This window comes from Saimiri boliviensis, chromosome 8 (assembly GCF_048565385.1).
Source record: "Saimiri boliviensis isolate mSaiBol1 chromosome 8, mSaiBol1.pri, whole genome shotgun sequence".
Lineage (NCBI taxonomy): Eukaryota > Metazoa > Chordata > Mammalia > Primates > Cebidae > Saimiri > Saimiri boliviensis.
This window is the reverse complement of record NC_133456.1, coordinates 42,043,629-42,067,075: the sequence shown is the minus strand read 5'-3', so window position 1 is coordinate 42,067,075 and position 23,447 is coordinate 42,043,629. Positions and strand designations below refer to the sequence as shown.

General features: G+C 39.3%; 1 protein-coding gene across 7 annotated transcripts in view; it reads left to right on the top strand.

Annotated features, from left to right (window-relative positions):
* The window catches only part of DZIP3 (DAZ interacting zinc finger protein 3), a 113,848-nt gene extending 100,714 nt beyond the window's left edge, over positions 1–13,134 (top strand). For 6 of the 7 annotated variants that reach the window (XM_074404410.1, XM_074404408.1, XM_010350042.3 and 3 more), the window contains exons 28-32: positions 632–771; positions 2,489–2,609; positions 3,100–3,243; positions 3,330–3,431; positions 4,953–6,675. In XM_074404410.1, the coding sequence (XP_074260511.1) occupies positions 632–771; positions 2,489–2,609; positions 3,100–3,243; positions 3,330–3,431; positions 4,953–5,063 (618 nt within the window). In that variant the 3' untranslated portion in view covers positions 5,064–6,675. Of the gene's footprint in view, positions 1–631; positions 772–2,488; positions 2,610–3,099; positions 3,244–3,329; positions 3,432–4,952; positions 6,676–12,709 lie in introns of those variants that run through there. The other variant, XM_074404407.1, reaches the window with a different exon arrangement.
* The last annotated feature ends 10,313 nt before the right edge of the window (positions 13,135–23,447 follow it).

Sequence of the window (23,447 nt, the reverse complement as noted above, 5' to 3'; positions counted from 1 at the left end):
ACTGTGCAGTTGAATTCGTAAAAAATAATCACTTCTTACACACTGTAATTTACAGACCTTTCTATGTGTATACATTTGCATTTAAAAAATTTTAATGTAAAAGGAAGTCGTATCATAAATCATATGCCACAGACTTTTTAAAAAATCATAATTCATGGACATCTCTTATGCCCAGACATATAAATCTATTAACTTGATTAGATGTGCCATAATTTATTTACTCATTCCTATATTTATAGACCTCAGGTTGTTTTCAATTTTCACTGTTAAAAAAAATAGCAGTAAACAGCCTTCGTGTTTTTCTGTACCTGTGTGTAATTACTGAAGCATATCTATTTTAAAAATAAGTTTAAATATTATAAACAATTAGAAATATTGTTTGTATTAGTTAAAAGGAAAACCCTAAAAGGGAATGTGTATGCCAGTATTCTTCATTCTACCCATTTTCTTTGTCCTATTTTTAAATTAAGTTGAAAACAGTTATGAACAATTAGAAATATTTGTTAAGAGAAAAACTCTAAAAAGAGAATGTGTATGCCAGTACTACTTCATTCTACCCATTTTCTGAAATACAGGAATGTCACTTCTTAATAATTAAACCTGATGGGCTATAACTCTCTGCCCCTTACAGATGACTGGCATAGCCTGGACTCTGCCAGTGCCTGTAGGAGACGCTGTGCCCCCCAGTGCAGGTCTGGGGAGTGATCCCTCCATGATGAATTGGGAGAGAATTACAGACAGGCTGAAAACTGCCTTTCCACAACAGACCAGGTACCTTAGTTTTTATTTACTGGTGGGTTCAGATCATATTCTCATATCCAACTTTCATAGCCTTAATTGTGGCAATGAGGTGTTTTAGAGAAACTTTAAAAAAACAAAAAATATACAGTTGTTTCCATACATTGACCTTGGTAGGGAAAAAAGAAATTTACCAAGAATGGGCAGTGTTCAATGCCGAACTTCTTCATTAAAAAGTTACTAGTCTCAAATCATGAGAGAATAACTTTAAATTTAGGTTTGCTCATTTACTGAAAGTACAACTAGATATAAACTTACCCAATTTTAATGGTATTAACTGCCATAATTATCTTAACCTATCTCCAAAGTGAATTTTAAGTTGATTGTATGCTATATAAGCCCAAACATCTTCAGGATTTAGTTTCCTAATGTTCTTTGTTTTGAGGATCCTTACAGTTTGTTAGAGAACATAGTAAAAATGCAAGAAATCATGACTTCACTGTGTTTTTCACAGTCTATCTTTAGTAGAAAGATATATAATTCTACCCCTACACAAATGAAGTTTATTTTATCTCAACTTACATCTAAGGAAATAATTCTAGTTTTCACAAGTATTTTTATTTGAATACATTTAATACACATACTGGCATACTTCATTATTATAGTTTTATAAATTTCATAATAGTGAATAGATACTAAAAATAGAACTCTAGTATAGTTGTTATAAAAATGTTTAAAAAGAATATGTTATAAATCAAAGGTAGTTGCATAAGGCTGATGACATGACACTTCATTTGGGAAAGAAAAATATTTTATTCTACTTTGTCCCATCAAAAATTTTGATGCAGGCTTTGGGTCAATTGAAAAGGAACATATCAATTAAAATAATATAATTGTGGGTTCTTTCATTATATAATTAATGTGATTTTTAACTTTTGCTTTCTTGTTCTGTTTGTTGTTGTTGTTGTTTTGTTGTTGTTTTTTGAAACAGTTTTGCTCTTGTTGCCCATCCTGGAGTGCAGTGGCATGATCTCAGCTCACTACAACCTCTGCCTCCTGGGTTCAAGCGATTCCCCTGCCTCAGCTTCCCAAGTAGCTGGGATTACATGCGCCACCATGCCCAGCTAATTTTTTTGTATTTTTAATAGAGACAAGGTTTATTTATGTTGGTCAGGCTAGTATTGAACTCCCAACCTCAGGTGATCTACCTGCCTCAGCCTCCCAAAATGCTGGGATTACAGGCATGAGCCACTGTGCCTGGCCTCCTGTTCTGTTTAATCTTTGTTTTCTGAGTTTTACAAAAGTACAGCTATTAACACTGATAAAGAAGAGAGAACCCAATAGCAACATAGTTAAAAATGAATATGTTATCCTGAGGAAGAGACCACTTGAGAGAGATGGTATAAAGAGATGGTATAAAGAGCCCAGTGCATAAATAGGTGGATAAACTTAATTTTCACCTTGTGAGTTCTCAAAAACAAAATCTCTTTTTGGAAAGAAAGGTAGTATTCAACTTTATCACTCATGAAAATGTTAGGTATCATTAATGAACACAATTAGGAGTTTTCATTTTGGTTTAAGATAAATGCAGATGGACCTGTGATCACTTTTTGGATCAAAGACCTAAAGAGTCCTTTCTGTATGCTACGTATGAATCATATGCTAGGATTTTATATCTCTTTTAGTGGGCACATCCTCAAGGTACTAAGGAAAATCATTACTGCTCTTTCCTTCCCTTGATCTCTTCCAGAAAGGAACTTACAGATTTCTTACGAAAATTGAAGGATGCTCATGGGAAGTCCTTGTCTGGACTGACATTTGATGAAATTGTTTGCAAGATTTCCCAGTTTATTGACCCCAAAAAATCTCAGGTAAAATGCAAAAACAACCCAAAAACCCTGTATCTCTCTGCCCTTATCTCTGGTAGTTAGCTGTTTTAAATATCTCCATAATCTGTTCAGAAAATCAGCATCTTGTAATCATATTAAATCATCTATTAGCAGTAAATAACAAGTTCAGCTTAACAAATGATATCAGAAGTCTTTTTGAAATACCTATCACCTAATCATTCTAGAATAAAACTGACGTCTTTGAAATTTGCTCTAGTTACTTTGAATGAGTCTAAAGAGGGAGATATTTTCTAATTTTCTTGAAAGATTTATTTTAATTAAAATATAATTATTTTTGTTTTTACCTAGCTCTAAGTTTATAAGTATTGCCATAATTTTGTTCAAGATTTCTCATGATTCTGATTGTTTAGCCTTTTGCTAGTTCTCACTATGCCCCATTCTGTGCTAATGTGTCAGTTCTTACTATTTTAGGATAATTCTGAAAAAATAAACATTATATTCTTATTTTCAGAGTCAAGGAAAATCAGTGTCAAATGGTAATTGTGTTTCACCTAGTCATTCTCCATCACAGCCTAATGCTGCCCAGCCCCCAAAACCAGCCTGGCGGCCCCTCACTTCACAAAATTCTGCCACATGGGAAGGAGCCAATAAGCCAGTGAGACTGAAATTGTTGATTCTGTACACATTTAGATTTGGGAGAAAAAAATGAGCTAAATTTAACATATTCTATATTTTCCCTAGGATGAGGAAGAGGAGGAAGAAGAGCCTTGTGTGATCTGTCATGAGAATCTGTCTCCAGAAAACCTTTCAGTTTTGCCTTGTGCTCACAAATTCCATGCTCAGGTAACCCTTAAAATTTTCCCATTGATCAGCTAAGTGATATTTATATGCCTTACTTACTATCATATACATGCATCACTATTTATTGTTGTCTCAGGAGTTCCACTGAGTATAACTCTGATGTTTTGGGTGCCACACAGAAACATGCCTTTCCCATACATAGCCGTGGATTGCACTGTGCTTTCTCAGATCTCCATCCACCCTACAGAATAAGGGGACAATGTGGATATTCAAATAGTACACAGTAGGCAGTTCCTTTGAATAGAACTGGTACAAATGTGAATTGGCGTGGTAGTTTAGTGGCAGAACTAGCAACAGTACCATGAAATTGACATGTTATAAATACCATATAGTGTCCTTTGCCCATAATTAATGACAGTCCCCTATCATAAAGCATAAGACTTAGCAGTCTGTTCAGGCTCCTATATTTGCTTTTGAAAGATGCTCAGGCTTGAGGTTTAATGTTAGAAAAATGTGAGGTTGGCATGTCTTTTGTTGATTCTTGGCATTTATATAGATTAACTTCTGGTGTTACTGCCACGCAGTTACTATTGATGTATAATTTATGATCCAAGTCCTCTGCTGCAGATATGTAATTTGACACAGGAAAAGATAATCATACAAAAGAAAGGCTTTTCAGGGAAGTGAGTAATAGCCAGTTCAGTCAACCCATGTTTTTAAGACATCATTTCAAAGATATGATATGTGGTACCTGGTACAGAATTATATTTTGCATTTGCTTTGATATGAAGAGAAATCCACAAAATGCCTAATCCCAAAAGTTCTCCAGGAAAGATACTTAGCCGTTGACTTTCCTCTTTGAAGTTTATAAGGTCCTATAATTTAGAAAATACATGTTCAACAAAACTTAATTTACTCTGCCATTGCCCATGAGTAGAAAGCACATAATTCATTTGTATTATTTTTTATGACTATAGTTAGTGGGCCTATTATATATAGTACTTAATATTAATCCTCTCTCATCTGACCTGCTCCTCCATTATTTATATGGGTAAAAATGATTTGTTTTTGGAGAGTCAGTATTCAAGCAAATGACTTAACAGATAGTTCATGGTCAAAAATTATTGTCATTATCACCAAAGAAAACAATCTGAGAAGTATATTTGTCATTTAGGGATTTTAACTACAAACACCATAAGCATTTCATACCAGGTACTAGTGACTTTTATAGATTAGTTATGACTTTTTCTGGATTATAAATGAGAACAGTATGTAATAAACCAGAGAAAGAATATAGCAAGTTTCTCTAATTTCCTTGTCAGGAGGAATTGCTAGTCATCTTGAAAATGGAGGTTGGAGAAATAATTTCTAATAGAATAAACTGGCTAAAAGGTATTGTGCATTTACCACCTATTTTGCTCAGCAAACCATAGGAAGGGCCATGTTTGCAGTAATTGGCTTGACAATCCATAGGATAAGGCTTTAAAGATCCACCAGAAGAAGTGACAACTGCTTTTGCTAGGCTAAATTTGAGAGACTGACATAAATCTCTTTGCTCCTTAGTGCATTAGACCATGGTTGATGCAACAGGGGACATGTCCAACCTGCAGACTCCACGTTTTGCTACCGGAAGAATTCCCTGGTCATCCTAGCCGGCAGTTGCCCAAGATCTGATATAAGGTGGGGGGTGCCTATGCAGGGGAAGCTCAGTTTTCAGACTCCAAAATTTAGGTCTGCCTTTTATTATGAGCTGCTTGTGTAAGTGGTGTAAAGCTGTGTGCTCTTCAATACAGTGTTAAAGAAGCTGGCTAATCTTATCAAAACAGCAGCCAAAGAAGTCAGGACAAATCTTCAGGACTTGTGAGCTGAACTGAAGGGGCTTGAAGCAGATGGAATTTTAATAGTTACACTATATTTGCTCTTATCTTAGTAGGTTTTTTCTTGTAATGGAAACATGCTAACTGTTAGTATATTTCTTAGGATGTTTTGATGTTTTTTCTTGTCTTTTTAAAATTCTTATTTTACTCATCCGTTACTCACTCCTCAAGTATTCTACACTATAATTTCCTGAAATAAATTTAAGCAAGAAGAAAAGGGAAATAGTAAAGAAGTAGGAAAATCACACAGAAATTCTCATTCCTTCTAACTTTTTTTTTTTTTTTTTGAGACAAGAGTTTTGCTCTTATTGCCCAGGCTGGAGTGCAATGGCAGGATCTTGGCTCACTGCAACCTCCACCTCCCAGGTTCAAGCAGTTCTCTCATCTCAGCCTCCCAAGTAGCTGGGATCACAGGCACATGCCATCATGCCCTGTATTTTTAGTAGAGACAGGGCTTCATCATATTGTTCAGCTGGTCTTGAATTTCTGACCTCAGGTGATCCGCCTGCCTCAGCCTCCCCAAGTGCTGGGATTACAGACATGAGTCACTGTGCCCAGCCCCTTCTAACTTTTAAAACCTTCTTAAAAATATAATTGACTTAAGTTTTATCTCAATATCTGTATTCTTTTATATCCTCTTAAATAGGTACACACGAAGAGATTATGAGCTACTTGAAGGTAGAGAGCATACAGTGGTGTGTCAGAGCTGGCTTATAATGGCTTATGAGCAGGAATCATTAGTTTGAGGAGTTTTGTGAGACAGTTGTGAAATTGTTGGTGGCTTGAAATCTGCCACAGTTGGGAGTATTTATACCGTAGGAATTGGAAAACGCTGTAAGTGAAGACCTACCTTTCCCTCAAGAGCTAGTTGTTAAACCTTTACCAGCACACCAGTAGACCTTGTCTAAAACTTCTTTGTGTTCCCAGTGTCTTGCCTAGTAGATACAGGATAAATTTTATCAGAATCGGAAATCAGGAAGTGGTAAGAAAAGGAGTTAATATGCAAACTGAATGATTCACTCAGTTGAATAATTGAGCTCTTCTGTTCATTTGTTCCTTGTACTTTAATCATTTGCATTTTGGAGAAATTTTTTTTCTGCTTTAAAAGTCTATAATTTCACTTTCTTATGTCAGAAAAGGGAAAACTATTTGTGGTTGCTTTTTGTGACAAAGTTAATACGCACTGGGATAAGTTGCATATCTAAAGCTTGTCACTAAGAATTTTCATTTTTAGGGGTAAAAAGTCTATTTTGAAAATAGTGTTGTGTGAATTCTGTAAGTGTTGTACATATCTCTGGTTTCAGAATTAAAAGAATTCAGTTACCTTGTGAGATCAATGTTCTTTGGTTTGTATTCACAGTTTCATTTAATTTATGGGGAAGAATAAATATTTCCTGACTCAAAAACAATTTTACCTGTATATTTCAGTCCAAATATATTTTGAAGGTACTTTAAATCTCTGTTTGAAACCTCTGCTTCTGTAATTGTATGTTAAACATATTCTTCTGTAATAAGAATAGACCAGAACATGTAAGGGAAAAATATCAGAAAATGATAGCAGTCATCTAGAGATTTAAAATACCAAGAATGTCTTAGAATTGCAGAATTTAGAATTTATAGAGCCCCACCTTGTCTAGCACCTTGTATTAGTCCGTTTTCATGCTGCTAATAAAAATGTACCTGAGACTGGGCAATTTACAAAAGAGGTTTGATGGACTTAACAGTTCACATGACTGGGAAGGCCTCACAATCATGGTGGAAGGCAAAAAGGAGCAAGTCACATCTTACATGGATGGCAGCAGACAAGGAAAGAGTGCTTGTGCAGGGAAGCTCCCATTTTTAAAACCGTCAGATCAGGCTAGGTGTGGTGGCTCTTCCCTATAATCCCAGCACTTTGGGAGGCCAAGGCAGGTGGATCATGAGTTCAGGAGTTCAAGACTAGCCTGACTAATATGGTGAAACCCCATCTCTATTAACAATACAAAAATTAGTTGGGCATGGTGGCACACACCTGTAGTCCCAGCTAGTTGGGAGGCTGAGGCAGGAGAATTGCTTGAACCTGGGAGGAGGCAGAGGTTGCAGTGAGCCAAGATTGTGCTGCTGCACTCCAGCCTGGGTGACAGAGGAAGATTCTGTCCAAAAAAGTAAAAAAAAAAAAGACCAAAAAAACGAAACCATCAGATCTTGTGAGACTCACTTACTATCACAAGAACAACATGGGAAAGACCCACCATGATTCAGTTATTTCCCACCAGGTCCCTCCCACAACACGGAATTATGGTAGCTACAAGATGACATTTGGGTAGATACACAGAGCAAGCCATATCACACTTCAAGATCATGGTTGTATAGCTAGTTACCTTATAAAACCAACATTTCTTAGTTCATATTTACAACTCCAATTTTACTTTTATTTAGAAAAGAATAAATGTTTCTTAATTGAACAACTGTTTTAACTGCATATTTCATTGTAAGCATATTCTGAAATCTCTACTTCAAATGTATCTTTCTGTTTAATTGGGCTTAAACTTTTTCTTCTGAGAAAGGTTAGGAAAAGGGGAAGGAAAATATCCAAGAAGACAGTCATATAGACTTATAAAATGCCAGGATTGTTTTAGAATAATAGAATGCCAAAGTTCATTGGGTCCTTAGTGACATGTAATTCATTATCTTATTTTACAGGTATGTTTTGCCCAATATCATATGGCCAGCTAGTGGCTAGGCCAGTCCCAGTACTTGAGGGTCCTGATGCCTCATCACATGCTTTTTCCACAAACTCATACTGTAGAATTATGAAATTGGCTTGTTCTTTGTTAATGTTTTTCTATTCATTTTCTACCCTTAATTACCAAAAACTGTAAAAATTATTCTTCATTCTGAAATAGGTTGTCACATTTTTTCTAAAGCAAATACATATATGTGTGTGTGTGTGTGTATATATATATATATATATATATATATATATATATATATATATAAACTGTTCAAGAGCCTGTTCCTTAGCCAGAGAATTAGAATGTTTAACAAACAACTGTCAGAATCTTCTGTGAGAGAAATATTAAAGGTCATCCTCTCAGTGAAGATTTCATAATATAATAAAAGTACATATATAGACATTATTTCCCAGACTAACAATGGAAAATAAGATAATTGTTTTTTAAATTTCCAAATCGCTAAATCTGGACCATGAACTAGCATTCTTGGAACTGGCACTTACTTCAAATTAAAAGCAATATTTAAGTGTATAAAAGTAATATCAACAAATATTAATCTACCAAGTTGTATGGCTTTCCTATTTCTGCACTGTTCTTTATATTATACAGCCCTTAAAGGAAAGAGCTCTTGCCAATACCAGCCCAACACCTGAAACATCAAAAGTGCTCAGAAACTAAGTCAGCTCCGTTGTTCCACTTTGGTTTAAGTCCCAAAGATTTTACCTTTAAAAACAAATCTTCCACATACCCATTTCCTATTGAACAAATTTCTTAAAGCACATGAAAGTAGTGTTTTCTGTAAAAGACCTTAGAGGTAAAAATGAACTAAGACAATCTCTTATCCAACTACCTGGCTCCACGTAGACAAGTTCTGATTTACTGCTTCTGTGAAGAGTAGTCAAGTTAGTTCCAATATCTTGTAATACATTGCAAATGTAACATCCCAAACTAAAACCCTAATTTATTCCTAATTGCTGGACATTTTCTTTGCCTTCTACAACTTAGAATCTTTTATAACCTGAACCTTTCAAAGTCTGAGCCTTATAAAGTGAAGAAAAGCCTCAAGTCTTTGAAGCAAAACTAGAAAGAAAAAAAAAAAAAAAACAGGCCATTTCTATACCAGCAAATACTGAATAAGAAAGCAGCCCATCCTAATAAAAGAAATTTCATGTTTCAATTGTATTTGTAACAAAAGCCAGAAAAACAAAAACAAAACTTTCTTTTTTTCTGAACTACCAGCAAATAATCTAAGAACTTTATTTACTGTTGGAAATGTTAACTCACCAAGAATTCTTTTAAAACAAACATAGAAAAATGTATATGTGCGCTTACCTTAGAAATAGGATTCAGAACTACACCCGATTTCTTAGTGATGGCCTGTATTGTTGTATACTGATGATCTATAAATTGAGGAATGTCTGAAAACCTAGTGCCCTCAAATCGATACATGTTCTGGAGAGAAAACAATAAGGTAGAATAAATGTGAAGACAGTGCTTTGGAAAGGCTATGTTCATTGATAAATTAAATTCCATTTTTAAAAAACTACATTATACAACAACATGAATATACTTAACATTGTTGAGCTACACGTTTAAAAATAGTTAAGATGATAAAAATAAAAATAAAACTCCCACATGTTTTAAAATTCAAAAAATAAAAAAACTATCATAATTTTAGAAGTAAACATAGCAGAAGATTATTGTGAACTTGGGTTAGGCAAAGTGTTTTTAGAGACAATATCCAAAGTACAATCCACAAAAGGAGATATTTACATATTGGACTTCATTCAGAGTAAGAACTTGTTCTCCTCTAAAGGCAATGTTAAGATAATTAAAAGAAAAACCATAGACCGAGAGAAAATATTCGAAAGTCAAATTATATTTATCCAGTTTGTCTAGAGAACTTTCATGTAATAAAAGGGAAACAACTCAATGAAAAATGAACAAAAACCTAGGACACTTTACCAAAGATTCCAAGTAAGTACATGAAAGGATCTTCAGCATTATCAGGAAAATGCAACTTAAAAACCACAATGAGATACCACTATACATTTATTGGAATGTCTAAAATTAAAAAGACTGAACATAACAATTGTTGATGTATATTGTGGAGCATAAGGAACTCTCTTATACTGCTTTTGGAAATATAAAATGCCACTGTTGAAAATAATTGAGTTTTCTTATAAAGTTTAACATATACCTTACATACTACCCAGACATTACTCTCTTAGGTATTTATCCCAGAGAAATGAAGTTCATAAAAGTCTTGCATATGAATATTCATGAAAGCATTATTTGTATGACCCCTAAACTGGAAATAACCTAAATATCGTGAGTGCAAAAATGGTAAAAATGAACATTTGATACATAAAACAATTTGGATAAATTTCAAGATAACTGTGTTGATTGAAAGAAGCCAGCCTTAGAAAAGTATATATTGTATGACTTCATTTGTATAAAATTCTAGAAAAAGCAAACTTATCTGTATTGACAGAAAGCAAACTGATGGTTCCCTGGGAACAGGTAGGGTACAGGGAAGTACAGGACAGCATTATTACAAAAAAGCACAAAGAAAAATTGGGGTGGAGATGACAGATGTGTTCATTATCTTAGTTGTGATGATTTCATGAGTGTATAGATATGTCAACACTTATCAAATTATACACTTTAAATATGTGCGGTTTACTGTATGTCAATTATACCTCAAGTTGCTAAGAAAAGTGAGCACTGAATTTCACATAGCATGATTATTTCATCCTAAGGTAGTATTACTCAAATGGAGCAGATACTAGTACAAATTCCCATCCAGAACTACCATCCAGCTGGTGGGATCTGGGCCCCTCTAGTTTGCTACTCATCTTATCCCCTAAAGAAGCCTTAAATTTGGGTCTTCACCACATTCTGTTCTATCAGTGTTCATAGACTGACCCTAGAAATGGCAATCACCCTATTTCTATCATTGCTGAAATTCTGCTCCCACTTAATAAAATATATTAACTCCAGGGAGGCACAAATTGAGAGGGGCAGTTGTTCATATAGAGGGGAGTGTAATGTAATAGAACATTGGCTTTGGACTTGATGAACACCACTTGCAAGCTACATAATCTTGGGTAAGTCACTCCACCTCCCTGAGCCTGTTTTCTCATTTTAGAAGTATTTAACAATTCCTACCTGAAAGGATTGTCTTCAAGATACATATGAAAGACTGAAGCAGAATATCAGGCATGAGGAAGGAACACAGTAGGAATGATTGACTCTGTGCTTCTGTTCAAAGTGCTCCCCTTAAGCCACCGATTGTACGAACTCCCATTATCATGCTGTCAGAACTCCAGCTGAAGCCTCAGGTGTAAACTGTAAATAAGGTTCTAAGCGAGTGTGTCTCAAGCTTGGCTACACATTAGAATCACCTGAGGAGATTAAAAAGCCACACAGCAACCCAGAAAACCTGATGCTTGGGTTCCACGTTCAGAGATCTTGATTTAATTGAGTTGATGGACACAATTAGATATTGTGATGTTCAAAAGCTTCCCAGGAGATGTTAAAATAGGGCCTAGTAGGCTGTGAAACACTGTTCTAATGCTGCTCAAGTCTTAACGTGCGTTAACTCATTGGAGATCTTGTTAAAACTCAGATTCTGATTCAGTGAGTCTGGGCTGAAGTCTGAGATTCTGCATTTTAATAAGCTCCCGGCTGATGCTGATGCCGTTGATCCTGGAAAGACACTTTGGGTGGAAAAGCTAACCCATAAGGAGCATCATAATCACCTGGGGATCTTTTTAAAGCTGAGGATTCCTAGATCTTCCCCTGAGATGGGGCCCCAGCATCCGCACCTCCTTTATAGGCCAGTTAGAAAAGCCTTATGCACTTCTCTTAGGAAAAACCATGGATTTAGTCTGACCTTTTACACGTGAGAACACTATACCCAAAAGGGTGTACAACCTTCGTCCTGATGTAACTTTCTCCCAAGAAAGTTCATGAGTAAATGAAATGTATTTTCAATGGGAACATATGCTGGTGTGTGGGTCCCCAGTGCTGACTGGAGACTACAATCTGCAGTGTGAGTCGAGCATGAAGGTTTCATTAACACACAGCTCAGAACCTTGCTGTGGAGCAGCCTGTGTGATAAATGGGGTCTTGGGTTCTACTTGAAGCATTATCACATAATATATCAGTTTTATGTCAAATGAACTGATGGTTTTATGGCCTTTCCATTCAATTCGATAGGGCCCTTGTCACAGGCTCTTTTTAATAATGCTAGAGGACATTTTTTGGTAGCAGTGACATAGTGATTTATAAAATCCACTTCATGCATCAGCCACATATATGTAAATCAGAAAAATTTCCTTCTGGGAAAAGATGTCATTGCCATTCTGTGATAAATAGGCACACAGTGAATGAACAGGCATTCATCAAGACACAGATTTGAGTTAACGTTTTTATGTACCATATGACCAAGTAATTAGCATCGTGTCTAGGAAGTAGTCTTATAGGGCAGGACCCTCCCAAATGGAAGACTTGCAGCATGTGAGTTGAGTTTGCTGTCAACTTGACCTTCAAGGTGCTGGAGCAAGATGGCTGGAAACTCAGCTGGAGGTATGAGAGCATCAGCCTTGAGGGTGAAAGAGGGGAAGGGGTGCTTAAAGGAAGGACCGCAGAAGAAGAAAGGACATACTTTCAATGTCTATGTTCCAGGATTGCTATAGAACTTACTATTATTTTCCTTATTTAGTCCTCAAATCACGCTGCGAAGTGGGAGTTACCTACAACTTAAAGAAAACTGAAGTGAGAACTCATCTCAGACTTGAATCTCGGTCAGCGTGATTCCAAAGCCCATGCTCTTTCTGCTACACTACAGTGTTGTCACAAAAGCACCTGCAGGTCAGTGTAAGTGAATTATGTCCTTGTGATACCACTTTTGCTGAGACCAGATTGCAACTCTCAGCAAATGTACCTGCCATCTGCTTCCTGTGCCCAGCCTTGAATCGGTAAAGATACATCAGGAAGTGCTAATGGCTAATGTTATATAGAGCTTAAAAGGCTTTAAAAAATTAAAGAACAATTCTCTTTAATTGATGAAATCAAAGTGTCAAATATACCCCATTCTTAGCTACCTGTATGAAATAAAATCATGAGTGTTAAAATGAAGAATAATTGACCATGGGAAAAAAAAATCTTATTTTCCCTCCAACTCACTTCACAAATATTTAGGTAATAAAAAAAGAAATATTTTTATTACCTAAATATTTGTGAAGTGACTTGGAGGGAAATTCATGACATTTTCTTCGTGGGCTAATTAACATATTATACCTAAGAAAGAGCAGTAACATTTGAAAAAAGGAACAATTAACTTTACAAGCTTTCAACATTTGCATATCACTTTAATACCGTGTGATCCTCACATCACTTCTGTGATATTGGTAGGTATTATTTGATCCATTATTAGATAAGGAAAGGAAGGCTCAGAGACTCTGAAATTAGGATTCCACTCTCAGAAATGCTCACACCACCAGTGATCAGAAGACGAGACTTCACACTCTAAATCCCACGTTTCTCACTGCTCAAGAAAATATATTCTTTAAAAACTACTTTTCTGCTTTCCCAAGTCTCCATATAGAAGCAAGAACATATTTACTCTAAGAATTACAGTAGCAGAGTATATTCTTTTTTGTAGAGAGAGATCTGTTGACTCAAATATTTGATTGGGGACACCCTATATAATTTGGGGCCCAGAACGTTATCCTGAATTGGGTATTACTTATTTCTGTTTTTCTTATTCTATTCTTTCTCTCTAAATACAAAATTAGAGGTGAAAATGTGGTACACAGGAAAGAAAAAAATCTCAGGGGCATCTGACTTCTAAATTTAGTCAGAGAAAATAAAGTTCTCCAAAAAAATAAAATAAAAAAATAAAGTCCCCGAAACAAAACAAAAATGAGGAAGAGAGATTATGGGTTTCTCTTCAGCAGGCAGAAGAGAGAGGGAGCAAAGAGGAGGTATAGCTCAAAGGACTTGGTTTGGGGAAGAAATTCTGAGGCTTCCTTGATGTCAAGAATATTTGCTGCTTTTATCCTGAGGTGTCTGGCTGGGGTGGAATAGAAATGTCTCTAATCAGGGTATTTATTGAAAAGACTGAGTTCAAACTTTGTAGAGAGGAGAGGCAGTAGTCTGAAGCACTGGTTATCCAGAGCAGAGCAGAAAGCTGGGAAGCCTTTCAGGCAGTGGAGTGGTCTGCAGCCTGGCTGGGTAGATGCCCTGTGGCCTATGTAGATGGTGGCAGAGGAACCCATGTTCCAGAGCTGCTCCAAACAATCTGGAAGCCATCTTGGTGATAGAAATCACTGGTCACTTAGGAATATAGAGAAGTTGTATGAGATGCCAGGTTTCTACTCCTCTCTTTTGCCACTATTTTCAGCTAAATGGATGACTAACATTAGTAATAATAATGCTAAGTTTAAGCCAGTCATCACATGTATTTTCTACCCCCCCCATTATTTATTTCTTATTTTTATTTATTGAGATAGGGTCTCGCTGTGTCACCCAGGCTGGAGTACAGTGGTGTGATCATGGTTTACTGAAGCCTCAACCTCTCAGGTTCAGTCCATCCTCCTGTCTCAGCCTCCTACATGCTGGGACTACAGGCACATGCTGCCACCACATCTGGGCTAAAATTATTATTATTATTATTATTATTATTATTATTATTTTCACAGAGATAGGTTTTCACTGTGTTACCCAGGCTAGTCTCAAACTCCTGGGCTCAAGCAGTCCTCCGCCTCAGCATCCCAAAGTGTTGGGATTACAGATATGAGCCACTGCGCCTGGCCTTCTGCATGCATTTTTAAATTTGATCCTTATATTCATGAAGTGGGATGATTGGTTTCATTTTACAGGTGAGGAAAGGAGCTTAGAGAGGTAAAGAGATTTTCCCCAGTGTCTCTTTAGAACTGGAGTTTGAATCCAGGGGCAATGTACCTGCAGTGTATCATGCAGGCAGTTCTGAAGCAGTGTCCAGACCGGAGAAGTGCATTTACTGTTTTTCTATACATTTCATCTTTATCACAGAACACCTAGTAGACCTATCTAGGTGAGGAGACCTCACCTAGAAGCAGATGTCTATAGATGCATCTATACACTGAAATACCTGCCTTCTTATCACTGGGTAAAGTCACTTCCTTAGGAGACCTTCCCAACTTCTGGTCAAAGTTAATATCCTGAGTGTTTGTTTCTACGACTCCCTTACTAAGCCCTTTCTTACAATCACTTGACTTGCACTTACTTGTTTCATGTTTGTGAACAGAGCTGTCCTTGTCTGGTTCTCTCTGGTCCCTGTTATCTAATCATCATAGGGCTGAGTGTTGTGGCTCTAAGAAATGTTTGTAAATTTGAAATGAAAAGAAAGTCATAGAATTTTGAATGACATGAGAAAATTTAAATAATGATTAAGTAAAAAGGCAAGAGGTTACAAAACTATGTACATTATGATTCAATATTTTTAATTTTTGTTTAAAAGTTTTTTTATATGCATAGCAACACACTGGAAATAAATATTCTAAAGTACAGTTGTGGTTTTCTAAGTAGTAGATTCCACATACTTCATTTTTATTCTTTTTCTTGGCTGTATTTCCTTTTTAAAAAATTATTTACATGTTTTATGTAGAAAGAAAATAATAATAGACTATTTTTAGGCTCTCTAGGGAAGGACCGAGACTGATTAAAGTTTTTTTGTTTGGTTGATTTTGGTTTTTGTTTTGTTTTTGTTTTTGTTTTTGTCTTTTTGGTGGGGGGGATGGAGTCTCGCTCTATTGCCAGGCTGGAGCAGTGGCACAGTCTTGGCTCACTGCAAACTCCGCCTTCTGGGTTCAAGCAATTATTCTGCCTCAGCTTCCCAAGTAGCTGGGACTACAGGCATGCAACACCACACCCAGCTAATTTTTATACTTTTAGTAGAGATAGGTTTTCACCGTGTTGGCCAGGATAGTATCAATCTCTTGACCTTGTAATCCACCCACTTCAGCCTCCCAAAGTGCTGGGATTACAGGCATGAGCCACCATGCCTGGCCTCTGCTTCAAGTTTAAAGAATGACTGATGGTTTACTATAGTGCTTCTCTGACCCCTGTTCATTTGAGCCTCAGAGAAAGAAGGGCAGGATTCAAGTGTAAGGCAAGTTAGAAGAAGGCTAGAAAGAAGCTAGAATAAAAAAGAGTGAATTGGCAACCAATAGAATTGGAAAAAATTTTTGCAATCTACCCATCTGACAAAGGGCTAATATCCAAAATCTACAAAGAACTAAAACAGATTTACAAGAAAAAAACAAACAAGGCCGGGCACAGTGGCTCACGCCTATAATCCCAGCACTTTGGGAGGCCGAGGTGGGTGGATCATGAGGTCAAGAGATCGAGACCATCCTGGTCAACATGGTGAAACCCCGTCTCTACTAAAAGTACAAAAAAAAATTAGCTGGGTACAGTGGTGCACACCTGTAGCCCCAGCTATTCGGGACGCTAAGGCAGGAGAATTGCTTGAACCCAGGAGGCGGAGGTTGCGGTGAGCCAATATGGTGCCATTGCACTCCAGCCTGGGTAACGAGCAAAACTTCGTCTCAAAAAACAAACAAACAAGCCCATTCAAAAGTGGGTGAAGGATATGAACAGACACTTTGCAGAAGAAGACATATATGAGGCCAACAAACATATGAAAAAATGCTCATCATCACTGATCATTAGAGAAATGCAAATCAAAACTACATTGAGATGCCATCTCATGCCAGTTAGAATGGCAATCATTAAAAAATCCAGAGACAACAGATGCTGGAGAGGATGTGGAGAAATAGGAACATTTTTACACTGTTGTTGAGAGTGTAAATTAGTTCAACTATTGTGGAAGACAGTGTGGTGATTCCTCAAGGATCTAGAAATAGAAATTCCATTTGACCCAGCAATCTCATTACTGGGTATATATCCCAAGGATTATAAATCATTCTACTGTAAGGACAAATGCACACGAATGTTCATTGTGGCACTGTCAAAGACTTGAAACCAACCCAAATGGCCATTGATGATAGATTGGACAGGGAAAATGTGGCACATATACACCATGGAATACTATGCAGCCATAAAAAATGATGAGTTCGTGTCCTTTTTAGAAACATGGATGAATCTGGAAACCATCATCTCAGCAAAGTGACACAAGAACAGAAAATGAAACACTGCATGTTCTCACTCATAGGTGTGACACTACGCCAGGCTAAGTTTTGTATTTTTGATAAAAATGAGATTTCACCATGTTGACCAGGCTGTTCTCAGACCCCTGACCTCAGGTAATCCACCAGTGTTGGCCTCCCAAAGTGCTGGAATTACACACGGGAGCCCACCGCCCCCCCCCCATCCAAGTAAATTTCTTGATTGCACAGAATGTATGGTGAAATTGGTAGACTTAAGGACATCCTCTCCAGCATTGAGTGTTGTGTCTTAGGTGTGCTGTGCATTTTGTTTGCTTGTTTTTTTGAGACAGAAGCTTACTCTGTTGCCAGGCTGGAGTGCAGTGGCATGATCTTGTCTAACTGCAACCTCTGCCTCCCGGGTTCAAGCGATTCTCCTGCCTCAACATCCCAAGTAGCTGGGACTACAAGCACATACCACCACACCCAGCTAATTTTTTCAAAAAGTATTTTTAGTAGACACAGACTTTCACCATGTTGGCCAGGATGGTCTCAATCTCCTGACCTCGTGATCCGGCTGCCTTGGCCTCCCAAAGTGCTGGGATTACAGGCATGAGCCACTGTGCCTGGCCTGTGCTCTGCTTTTAAACTCTTTTCTTTTTAATGTGGGGTACATTGGAAAGTGTGCCTTGTTTTCATGGCTCTCATGAAGCTTGTTTTAAACTCTTTTACGTTCACAGTTTGGAATATTTGAGGCAATATTGCTGAGCTGTCCTGTCAACCTGAATTTGAACCCTTTATCTGCCACTAACCTTGCCATGTGACTATGAGCAAGGTACCTAGCATCTCTGTTCTTCAGTTTCTTTATCTGTAAAATGCAGATTATGTCCAGCTCATAGCACTAGTGTGAGGAATAAATGAAGATATGTGTAGATTAATTTTACACGGTATGTGACACTTGGTAGGTACCAAATCATTATTGCTGGGAGTATCAGTACATTCTTGCTTGTCTATACACACACACACACACAGAGAGAGAGAGAGCAAGAGCGAGAGCGAGAGAGAGAGAGACAGGGAGACAGAGAGAGACAGAGAGAGAGGGACAGAAATTGCAGAGATCATACAGAGAGTTCTCATGTACCTGTACTCAGCTTCCCTATTATTAACATCTTACATTAGTACAGTGCATTTGTTGAAATTCATGAACAAATATTGAGATGCTTTTATTAACCCAAGTCTCTATTTCATTCAGATTTCTTGGGGTTATTCCTAATGTCCTTTCCTGTTCCAATGTCCCATCCGGGGCACTGCATTCCATTTCATCATCATTTCTCCTTAGGCACTCTCCCTGGCTGGGTCACTCGATGAGTTTCTTTTGATTACATTGAAATTATGTTTTGGTGCAGACAATGAGATCTCTGTTACAGAATTCTTAGGTTAAAATTTAGTCACAATGGCTGGGTGCAGTGGCTCATATCTGTCATCTCAACACTTTGGGAGGTCGAGGCGGACTGATCACTGGAGGCCAGGAGTTTGAGACCAGCCTGGGCAACATAGTGAGACTCCTGTCTCTACTAAAAATAGAAAAAAGTTTACCAGGCATGGTGGCACACATCTGTAATCTCAGCTACTCTGGAGGCTGAGGCATGAGAATTTCTTGAACTCAGGAGGTGGAAGTTTCAGTGAGCTGAGATCGTGCGACCGTACCCCAGCCTGGAAGATTAAGCCAGATTCTGTCTCAAAAATAATAATAATAAAAGGCAAACTTTATTTACAAAATTATTATAGGGCACCTGGTAGTAGCCCCTGAGCTGGATGTGTGGTAGACTCCCAAGATCTTAACCTGAAGTCTGCCCTACTGTGGCGAAACCTGCTTGTATGCCAGAAAGCAGACCCAAGCTGCCAAAAACCACCTGCACCATATCCTGCCCCATTTGTCCTCCCCCAACTTCTGGTAAGTAGTGTCCATTGAAAAATGCTGGTTGGGCTGACACAGTGGCCTGAGCAATAACACATCTCAGAAATTTGGTTTCTGGTGCCAAATCCAAGCTGGTTTATCAGCAAACACCCCCCGCCAGACCATGGAGTCTGTGTGCTGGGGCAGAGCCGCTTTCCCTTCGACACTGGTTCTTTTCTAAGAGCTGAAATTAAGCTGCAGAATCTGTGACTTCACTTTTCTTGGAACTGCTTTACATTACCCCCCAAAATGCAGAAACCCCTCATTTAGCAGCTTTTGGATTACTGAGTTCTCTAATTCTTTCTGTTGCATATTCTTGTAATGCTCAAGTTTGACTGACAAATTCTTCTGCATCAGGTGAAGCAAGAGGGGGAAGGAATGACCGTGTGAAGGAACTGAGTGCTTTGTCACTTGGCCTGTTTGTGGTTTAATGCTTGATGAGAAAAAGCATCTAGAAGAGACACTGTGTGTAGAATGGCTTCTAATTCCAAGGGTCACAACCCTGTGATCTGTTAGCCAGCAGTTGGCTAGGGCTGGGGCAGATGAACATCAGGCTACAGCCCAAACTTACAGAGCAGCTGCAAGGACAAGGGGAAAAATGCATTTTCAGCCATAATGACCCACATTTAGTAGATACTTTGGAGCTTGTGCAAAAGGACATCTTCAAGGGGCCTCTGCCTCCTTGCAATAAGGGAGATAGTGATGTCAGCCAAACCTGGGGTCCAGTCCTGGTCCTGCTGGTTCCTGTTTGACTTTGGCCTTGAAAGTCAGTCTGTGAAGTGGAGACCACTCTTCCTTTGAAGGGTGGTACCTGGTAGGTTCTTGGGAACTGAATTAATGTTCCCCTCCTAAGAGTGGGTCTCTGTAGACAGGCACATATGCTGTTCTGAAATCATCTGTTGCTATCTCTGTCTCTGTTGGATGGAGGTGCTTCCAGTGATGTGTGATTGTGTCTTACTTAATTCAGTATCCCCTGTGCAGCATGGGGTCTTATGTAACATACATGGACAGTCAGTCAGTGTTAGGACTGGCTGGGTTTTAGGCTGGAAGACAGTGGAAATATACAAGCAAAGGCAGTGTCTTGAATTTACACGTGGCCTGCAGCAGTTTTCAACGGAAAGGAGCCCCCTGCTTAGGAGGGCCTTTTGAATTGGGCCCCCTTTATAGTTTATAGTGAACCTGAGGGTGATGGCTAGATTGTTGGGGAGTGCTCTTTAAGTACAGAGGGAAGACTTGGTAAAGACATAAAAGCGTGGAGGAAAAGGAAATAGCCAGCTGAGTCCAAAAAATGATTCATGTGGTTTGGGCAGAATCTGAAATGAGATTGACTCTTGATAAAGAATGCAAATTCAGCTGGGCTCAGTGGCTCACACCTGTAACCCCAGCACTTTGGGAGGCTGAGGCGGGCAGATCACCTGGATTCAGAAGTTCAAGACCAGCCTGGCCAACATGGCGAAACCGTGTCTCTACTAAAAATGCAAAAATTAGCCAGACGTGGTGTGTGTGTGGGGGGGTGTGCCTGTGATCCCAGCTACTCGGGAGGCTGACGCAGAAGAATCACTTGAACCCAGGAGGTGCAGGTTGCAATGAGCTGAGACTGCGCTACTGCACTCCAGCCTGTGCAACAGAGCAAAGCTCTGTCTCAAAAAAACAAACAAATAAGAATGGAAGTTCAACAAAGAATTAAGTGCCAGGGACTGTGCTAGAAGCCGTCTCATGAGTTGCTTCATTTTACTGTCCCAGTACCCCTGGGAGATGTGTTTCCCCTGTCCCCTTTCACAGCTGTGAAAACTGCAGCCATGGAGATGAAGTCCTTTGTCCAGGGGCTCTCTCCAGCCACAGAGCCAGGTTATGAACCAGTAGGTGCCCCTCATCATTAGGGACACTTGTTGTGGGTGGTCAGGAGCAGGCACTTCCCTACAGCAGTTCTTCCCCAGGGCAGCTCTGGGAGCTGAAGTTCTCTGCATGGGCACTGGCACCCTCTGCTGGTCTGTGCTCGGGAAAGGGGATGACAACCAGTCACCAGAAAACAAAGGCACAGAATGAAGCAAAGGAACAAAATGGGGCCATGAGAAGCGCCACTCCTGTTTACCCGGGAGTTCTGCCCATTGTAGCCAGGCCGAGGTGGGGGTGGGGGGCTGCCGGATTTGTCAACCAGAAGGGTTCCGAAGGGCTTGCAGTGGGGCCAGCCCCATTGTTCATTCATTGGATAACATTGGGTGGGTTATTTCATTGCCCTTACTTCTGATATCCATAGAAACGGGATGACAGGGGGTCAGAGACGTTAAATAATTCACCCACATGGCTGCTAGCTGGAATCCAGTGCTTAAAAGTTCACTTTAGTGGCTCACGCCTGTAATCCCAGCGCTTTGGGATGTGAGGTGGGCGGATCAGCTGAGGTCAGGAGTTTTAGACCAGCCTGGCTAACATGGTGAAATCCCATTTTTATTAAAAATACAAAAAATTATCTGGGTGTGGTGGCATGTGCTACTGGAGAAGCTTAGACAGGAGAATCGCCTGAACCCAGGAGGCAGAGGTTACAGTGAGCCAAGACTGCACCATTGTACTACAGCTTGGGCAACAAGAGCAAAACTCCATATCAAAAAAAAAAAAACAAAACAAAACAAAAAACACAAAATTCACTTTATTGGCCTTTCTGTGGCCAAACACCTGCTGGGTTCCAGGCTCTGGGGTTACATGAGGTGAACAAGACTCATGGTTGCTCCCTGTGTGGCGTGGTGACTTCTGGGACCTCCCATTCCTCCTTATCATTCCTGTTTAAGCCCAAGAAAGTCCTGTGCTTTTAAGAACATGTGTGGTTAAATTGGGCTCACCTGGGTATCTAGTCCAATCTCCCTGTCTCAAACCCCTTGCTAATCCCACCTGCAAAGTCCCTTTGGCTACCTAAGGTGACATATTCAGAGGTTCTTGGGGATTAGGGCATGGACATCATTGTGTGGGGAGAGACAGTCTGCCTATCTAGTCAGCTCTCTAGACCCCAAAGATGTATGTTCAGTCCAAATACAAAATACATTCGCCCTGCCCCAAGGCCTCATCCCATTATAACATCAACTCAGGAGTCCAAAATCTGCTCTAAATCTTGTCATCTGAATCACCTCAATCTGGCATGGGGGAGGCTCTGGGGATGACCTGTCCTGGGCAGTTCCTCTCCCTCTGTGAACCTGAAACTCACTAAACCAGTTACCTGGCCCTAAAGTGTAGTGAGCAGCCACCCAGAGGGGTACAATCTAGTTCTGTCCCTAATCCATGGGACCTGATATGTGATATGGGCAAGAAAGATAAGGAAGAAACAAAGAGGCTGTACACCCAGAAATACAAGACCACTAAGCTTCCTTTCCTCCTGGTCACAGAGGACAGGGAAAGGAGTTTCTCCAAAGGGTCTGGTCCTTGTCCTATGCTTGGAAGAAGGCTGAGCTAGACACTTTCCCTTGGCCCGCCCTGGCTGCTAGGGACCCCCTGGCTACCAGAGGGCCCATAGCAGCCCCCCGGCCCACCCTAGAGACGACCGACTATTTTGAAAATGTGGTGTAATATGATACTCAGAACCATATCATAGGGAGATGATGTTATTCTGCTTTTCTTTTTTATATATATGTTAGGCACAATAACACTAGTTTTAGTTACGCCTCTGAGATATTGACAAAAATGTCATTCTCACCCCCCTTGATATTAGGATTGAAAGCACAGGGGGAATTCACTCCTTGCAATGTCTAATTCAATATAATTCAATATAATTGTTTAATTCAATATAATTGGTTTTTTTGTGGACATTAGTGACCATGAAGGGATGCTTAGAAACCGCCTCTTTGAGGAGGAAGGCAGGACGTTCAATAAGAGTGGCTGGCTATTAGCTGGTCATGGTGGCACGTTCCTGTAATCCCAGCTACTCAGGAGGCTGAGGCAGGAGAATTGCCTGAACCCAGGAGGCAGAGGTTGCGGTGAGCCGAGATCGCGCCATTGCACTCCAGCCTGGGTAACAAGAGCGAAACTCTGTATCAAAAAAAAAAAAAAAAAAAAAAGAGTGGCTGGCGACCAAAGAACTAAACTTCTTTAACTCAACAAAGGTGAGTGGGTATCCCTGGGACCACAGGCATCCAACCGAGGACCACCTCCCTCCACCTGGAAGGCCCAGGTGCGGCTGGAGGGGAACTGAAAGGGTCAGACCATGGGATTGTTCTCAACGTTGGGCTTTTACACAGCAGTTTCAAAGACAAAGGGGCTTTTCAGCTAGGTTTGGCTCACCGTCCCCACCTCCCAGGACCAAGCTTGGTCCCCAGTGTCCCCAGCAATGCTTGGGACATCCCTCACTTCGCTCCTTTTTCTTGGGGCCA